The 6,907-nt window shown below is 35.0% G+C and overlaps 2 protein-coding genes across 2 annotated transcripts in view; both read left to right on the forward strand.

Annotated features, from left to right (window-relative positions):
• The window catches only part of LOC107613276 (multiprotein-bridging factor 1a), a gene marked incomplete in the record, with an annotated part of 2,619 nt that extends 757 nt beyond the window's left edge, over positions 1 to 1,862 (forward strand). The window contains 3 exon segments of the mRNA XM_016315203.2: positions 327 to 410; positions 1,235 to 1,317; positions 1,422 to 1,862. Of these exon segments, the coding sequence (XP_016170689.1) occupies positions 327 to 410; positions 1,235 to 1,317; positions 1,422 to 1,541 (287 nt within the window).
• Positions 2,943 to 6,232, forward strand: LOC107613275 (probable serine/threonine-protein kinase PBL7). The gene is made up of 6 exons (XM_016315202.2): positions 2,943 to 3,307; positions 4,035 to 4,279; positions 4,476 to 4,611; positions 4,974 to 5,232; positions 5,344 to 5,476; positions 5,757 to 6,232. The coding sequence occupies exons 1-6, from the start codon at positions 3,154 to 3,156 to the stop codon at positions 6,018 to 6,020; spliced, it is 1,191 nt and encodes a 396-aa protein (XP_016170688.1). The 5' UTR covers positions 2,943 to 3,153; the 3' UTR covers positions 6,021 to 6,232.

Here is a 6,907-nt window from a genome sequence, read left to right on the forward strand (position 1 = left end):
TGCTCCTATTATTATTATTATTATTATTATTATTATTATTATTATTAGTAATTGCAAACTCGTTCCTGATAATCATTGTCTATTTTATCTCTGTTGATTCTATCTTTAACTGATGTTCTTATGTGCTTAAACACCTTGTTTGTTTTGAAGAAACGAAGCCCTTTTTTTTTAAGATTTTGGATATATTCCTTTTTTGTTGTGTTAATTTTCTGATGATGGGGTCGAGTAATTAGTTTTTCGTTTTTTAAGCTCGAGTTTGTTTGAAGATATTTTAGCTGGTTTGGGAGTGATGATTGTTGAGTTATTGTTGTTGTTGTATTATGCAGATAATGCTGGGACAAACAAAGCGGCATCTAGTAGCACGTCATTGAACACCAAGAGGCTTGATGATGATACAGAGAATCTAGCTCGTCAGTTTTTTGAAACTTTATACTCTACCAGTTCACTTGTATTATATTTTTCTAGCATTGACGCAATGTTGTTGCACCTGATTTTCGGTTTATTTTCCCCTGCAATGATTGCTTTTAGTAGTTTCCAGCTGCAGGGTTTTTTTTTCCCCTGGTACATGTTCTTCTTGGTAATTTATGCATTAATATATGAGACTCATGTGATCAGCTTATGGTTTTGCTGTTTCTCCGAATAGTTTGTTTATGCAAGTCTTATCTGCATATATGCACATTTTGTGGAATGCATATACATAATACATCAGCAAACGTTTCTCCTGATATTTATTAGCTTGAGTTTTTATATTTGTAATTTGTATTTATTTTGTTTGATTCATATCTCAAATCTAAAGTCTAACAACGCATATTTAGATGGATGTGTGAATTCATCATGCAATTGTACTTAGTGTAGTTCATTGTACACTCAAATGATTGGTGGACATGATGAGAGGTCAATACTCATAACTAGTCATAAGGCCATACTTTATCATACCGATAATTCATCCAAAACAGATTCTGATGGTATAAAGATGCACTTTGTCTACATTCTGTTTCTTCTATTCTGGTGGTGTCCGTTGTTCTTAAGGCTCATCTAGTTTAATGTTCGTGAAGATAGTTAATTATGATCAGTGTTAGTACCCCCTGTAACATCAGTTCATTGTACTTGATGGATGCATTTCTCTGTTTTGATCCCTTCAAGATGAAACCTTCTTGGATACACATACACACACATTATTGGCATCTCTTCCTGCCAATTTGCTTATGCCGTGAAATTCGACTTTCGTGTGTAGATGAACGCGTGCCGACTGAACTCAAGAAGGCTCTCATGCAAGCAAGGATGGACAAGAAACTCACTCAAGCACAGCTTGCTCAGGTACCACACTCTCCTTGTGCTCTTTCACCAAATATGTTGTTCACCCATTCATTTTGATAATGTATACTTTGACACCATTGATGAAGATTCTGTTTCACTTGCAGATTATCAATGAGAAGCCTCAAGTGATCCAGGAGTACGAGTCAGGAAAAGCGATTCCAAACCAGCAGATAATTGGCAAGTTGGAGAGGGCCCTTGGTGCCAAACTGCGAGGCAAGAAATAAGCAAAACAAATCCAAGTATACTAACGTTTGTGTATGTAATTAATTAGCTACTGTGTTTTCACTTTGCGAAGGGTGGCTGTTAAGGTGTGTTTTGCATGCTGATTTGTGTGTGTATATATGCAAAGAGATGACATGTGTGGCGACCCCGAGAGGCTTTACCATTTTCCAGATTGAAAATATCATATTAAATAAAGTCATGCTCTCGTTATAGTTGGAAATAAGATAGGATACAGCTTTTGTTCACAAGAACCATTATGTTCTCTGTTTCGACATGCCCCTGCTATTTATTTAGCTTCATATGTTGGCAAAATTCCTTCTTTCTAGTTTACATTGTTAGTTAGTTAAAGTCAGTGAGGGGTGATATTGATGCCTTTTCTTTACAAATGTGGATTTTATTTTTTATTACAAGTTATGATAATCTTGAACTCATTAATTAACTCCACCCCTATCAATTTCCAAAGAAATTAAACTGGCTAACCTAAAAGTATTTTTATGTTGCATATGTATCAATGGTGAATGTGAAGGAAGTAGTAGGGTTTTCCTTTGCCGGCCGCATTACTTCATTTCTTCCCTCAACTGCCATTTAATCTCTCAACCAATTATAGCCACCTAATTAGTGGTCCTATTTCTGCATGCAAATCATTAAGAAGGATAAATTAAAGGAAAAAGGTGCAAAGAATAATACATGTTCTTTTAAGAAAAGTTTATCCCATAAAATAAGGTTTTAATGAGGGGTCACCGATCATGTTGGGAATAATGATGAGAGGGAGACTGAACACAAAACAATGGACAGATTTTTGTCCTATTTGGAGCCAATAATATATTAATATTTATTGCACTGCTCTCTGTAATCTGCGTCCAATCAAGCCTGACAAACGTGCGGGCCTCAATGTTTCTTTGCATCCCAGGCCCCTCACCTTTTTCTATTTTCATGGTTCAAAAATCATAATATGTGTTACTATTACAGATGATTCTTCGTAAAAACTTAAAATAGAAAAAGACACGAGCTAAAATTTTCTTAGCTAAAAAACATACTATACCAATCAAACCTCTTGACAAAATTTTGTTTTATTTTATAAAAGACGACCAAGGAAAGGTTAAAAACAAGGCAGTCTCCTAAAATTCATAAAAAAGTTTTACATTTGAATTATTTTTAATTTCAACATATAATTCTTGAATGAAAAAGGCGACATAAATTTTTTATTTATTAAACTCAAAATAAAATATTTATATTTTAAAAAAATACAAATACCTCTTTAAAAAATTTTACTAAACCAAACTTAAAATAAATAGCCAAAAAAAATCTTTCTAAAATAGGGGTCTATTCTAACTTGAAAACAGAAATAGTACGTAAGATTTTAAATTTCAATAGATATTGGTACTAAAGTGCAAAGGAAAATTAATTGTCAGTACTACACTACTTCCAGTCTACGCGCCACAAAACAAAAAAGGTAGAGAGAGAAAGAATGAGTGAGTGAGGGAACTGATCACTGTCTTCGAACTTCGAAGCTGTAAATTTTTTATTTTTTTTTTCCTCTTCTTCTTCTTCTTCTTCTTCTGGATTCTAGCATCATGCTTTAGCCTTCCTTTTTCATTTGAAAGTAAAAGGAAAATGGATGATGATGATGGGTACAGACGGAAGGCGAAGATCGCAGTGGTGGCTATGGTGGTTCTGGCTTCTATGGCAGTCTTTGCTCTCTTTGTTGCATTTGCTTACTACTGCTACATTCGCCGCAAGGTCTCCATGCGCCGCCAGGCCCAAAAAGGTTCCTTTTTTTTCAAAACTAAAAATGTCATTTTGATGTTCATGCCCGAATGATTGCTTGTTTTTGATTGCTGAGAAAATGTAAGAAAGTGGAGAGCGGAAGTTCCACTTTTACCCTCGGGAAGAGAGTGTGGCTGAAAAGCTACAGACACTGGCGCCATTTATGTGGGACTAGAGTCTTTTTTTTTGTTGTTCCTTTTTCTTATTGTTTTCCATGAAGCCTTTTATGTGTTCTGCATTTTTTCCCTCTTGGATTTGGTAGTTGTGAAAATATTAACGAAAAGATATAGTACTTGGTCCAGAAAAAATAGTAAAAATATATTTTTTACCACCAAAAATTGTAAATTTTTTACTTCTTTCAGTTGGGGTTTTTCTTTTTAGATTCCAACATAATTCGGGTCATTCATCATAAAGCTATGAAAAGAAAAAATGTGAAATTTGAACTTGCTGAGGAAATACAAAGACAGTAGAACTATATCAGTTAGGAAAAAAGTGGAAATGAAAAAAAATTGATGAACAGAACTGTGTTTCCTATTAACTTTGTTTTAATGAATGATGAATGATGATTACATATCACTCCATGTCTCAATAACATAAATAGGTTTTTTTTTTTCACTTGCATCTTTTGGGTGTTCACTATTTAACTTTCTTTCAATTTTTCTTCTCTTACCTTACACGAGCAAAATGATGGCCCGCTTAATGATAGATTGTGTTTGGTTCTTAATCAGCTGAAGATGCTAACCTTAATGAGAAAAGTGACTTTGCAAATTTGCAAGTTGTTGCTGAGAAGGGACTTAAGGTGTTCACATTCAAGCAGCTACATTCTGCAACAGGTGGCTTTAGCAAGTCCAATGTGATTGGCCATGGTGGTTTTGGCCTTGTTTACCGCGGAGTGCTTAGTGATGGCAGGAAAGCCGCCATTAAATTCATGGATCAGGCTGGAAAGCAGGGGGAAGAAGAATTTAAAGTAGAGGTTCGTTCCGTCTTTGAAAATTATCATTATGGTCCTGTCACTTTTCATAAGTCCATACTTGGTTTCACTTGTAATCAAAACTGCCATATTTGTAAATTATGGATCATCATCTTTTTGGAAATTAATTAGATAGCAATCAATGTCTTGGATTCCTTTTGGACATGAATTAATTCTGTTGATTACATTCTCTCTTTAGGTGGAGTTGCTTAGCCGGTTGCATTCTCCGTATTTGCTGGCATTGCTCGGGTACTGCTCTGATAATAATCATAAACTTCTGGTATATGAGTTCATGGCGAATGGTGGTCTGCAGGAACATCTTTATCCTGTCAGCAGTAAGTAATGAAATAAATGTTGATTTTCTTTGCCAGCACTAAGTAGTTTACTTATCTCTACTTCAAATTTAAGCTTGTCGGATTGCAACATTTAGGATCCGAGTTAAGTTTATGTAATTTATTTTCTGAAACTTTTATCTTTCCCCTTCTTAGAATGTACTTTCTTCCCTTAAAAAAAGTTTATCAAGATTAATTGATTCCCCCTAGATCCTGTTTTATGCATATTACACAATCTGGCCAGTGAAAATGATCAAGCGACAAGTGTTAGCACAATTCTTTCCACCTTAAGCTGCCGTAATTATTCAATTTGTTAATGGATTCTTCCTTGAAATAGAACAATCATTGATTTTGATTTCTTGTAGATTCTAATGTTATGCCTGTGCAATTGGATTGGGAAACTCGATTAAGCATAGCACTTGAAGCTGCTAAGGGCTTGGAATATCTTCATGAACATGTCAGTCCCCCAGTGATTCACAGAGATTTCAAGAGCAGCAATATCCTCTTGGACAAAAAATTCCATGCAAAAGTTTCTGATTTTGGATTGGCCAAGCTTGGACCTGATAGAGCCGGTGGACATGTTTCAACTCGTGTTTTAGGCACCCAAGGATATGTTGCTCCTGAGTAGGGATCAAAAACTTCTAATTTGCTACTGAATTGTTCTTTTTTATCCTGTTAGTTTAATCTACATATTTAATCTATTATTACATGTTTATGGAATATTTGGTTTTGCAGATATGCACTAACAGGGCATTTAACAACAAAATCAGATGTGTACAGTTACGGTGTTGTACTTTTGGAGCTGCTTACTGGCCGCGTGCCTGTCGATATGAAGAGACCTCCAGGAGAAGGCGTTCTTGTTTCTTGGGTATGATTATTAGTTCCTTTTTGCTTATCCATCAAGTTGTCTTGATTTTGTAGCATTAACTGAAATTTGTTCCATGGATTGGTTCTCCAGTATATCATAGTATGTCACTTTGAAAATTTTGTACCTTCGTAACTCAACGTATCTGGATACACTCAGAACATTTAGTTAATGAATTAACTAAATTTTTGAAGTGGCCGATATTACGGAGCGGAGGGAGTAATACTCTAGTGAGCTTTTATATTTCAGTACTAACAAACATGCATGTTCAATTTGCCTTTAGGCTTTACCCCTTTTAACTGATAGAGAAAAGGTTGTGAAGATTATGGATCCTGCATTGGAAGGACAGTACTCAATGAAAGAAGTCATCCAGGTAGCAGCAATTGCTGCAATGTGTGTGCAACCGGAAGCAGATTACCGGCCGCTGATGGCGGATGTGATGCAGTCATTGGTTCCGCTGGTTAAGACCCAGAGGTCCACCTCAAGGGTAGGTACGTGCTCTAGTTTCCATTCTCCTAAGTTGTCCCCTGGCTCAATATCCAGTTAATGCAAATATGTAATGTAATGTAACCAAAATTTTAGATGAAGTTATTATAACTACATGCTTAACAAGCCTAGATAGATTTGTGTATGCATGGTATTGTGTAACTTTGTATTAACCTAAGGATAACTTTTGAAGAAAGAAAGAATGTGGCTCTAATGTTTAATTTAATGGTTAAAGCTGAAAGAGTTGACACATGGTTAAACTTTTACAACGTATTCTTTTGTGTATTTAACCTCAGTATCTCACTGCTTTAAACTTCCAGTTCTATGTATTGTAATCTATCAAAGTATGATTTTCAGTTTTCAATGATGGGCAATATTAAATTATTAACTGAGAAACCTTGACACGCGATTTGAATAATATTGAAAAATTAATATCCTCTAAATGAAGAAAGGGAGGAATTATCTAGTTTTAGACTTTTAGATTTAACCATAAACAATGGGTACTATTTATTAGAAGAAAATGTTCAGGGAATCAATTTAGATTTGTCAATTTTTTTTACCGAAAAGGTACCTTTTTAACCCTTGGTCTTTGGATGTTTAGAATTTAGGGTTTAGGATTTAGAGTCTTTGGATGTTTAGAATTTAGGGTTTAGGATTTAGAGTGATCGACGGCAGCGGTTGCTGGAGGGTGACGGTCGGCAGCGATGGCCGGTGGCAAAAGGTGAACTTGTATTAAGAACGGTGTTGAGAGAAAGGAGAAAGATAAGATAGGAAATTGTGAATATAAAATAACAGTAATTTTGTATTATTCTAGTGAGATTATTTTTTACCACATGTATCAGAGCCTTCAACTTCAAATCTCCAAATGCATTGGAATTTAGTACCTAATCATCTCAATATGTTTTCTATTTTTCTAGAAAATTAAATCACTCATTAATCATTCTAAGA

Source organism: Arachis ipaensis, chromosome B08 (assembly GCF_000816755.2).
Source record: "Arachis ipaensis cultivar K30076 chromosome B08, Araip1.1, whole genome shotgun sequence".
NCBI classification, from domain to species: Eukaryota; Viridiplantae; Streptophyta; class Magnoliopsida; order Fabales; family Fabaceae; genus Arachis; species Arachis ipaensis.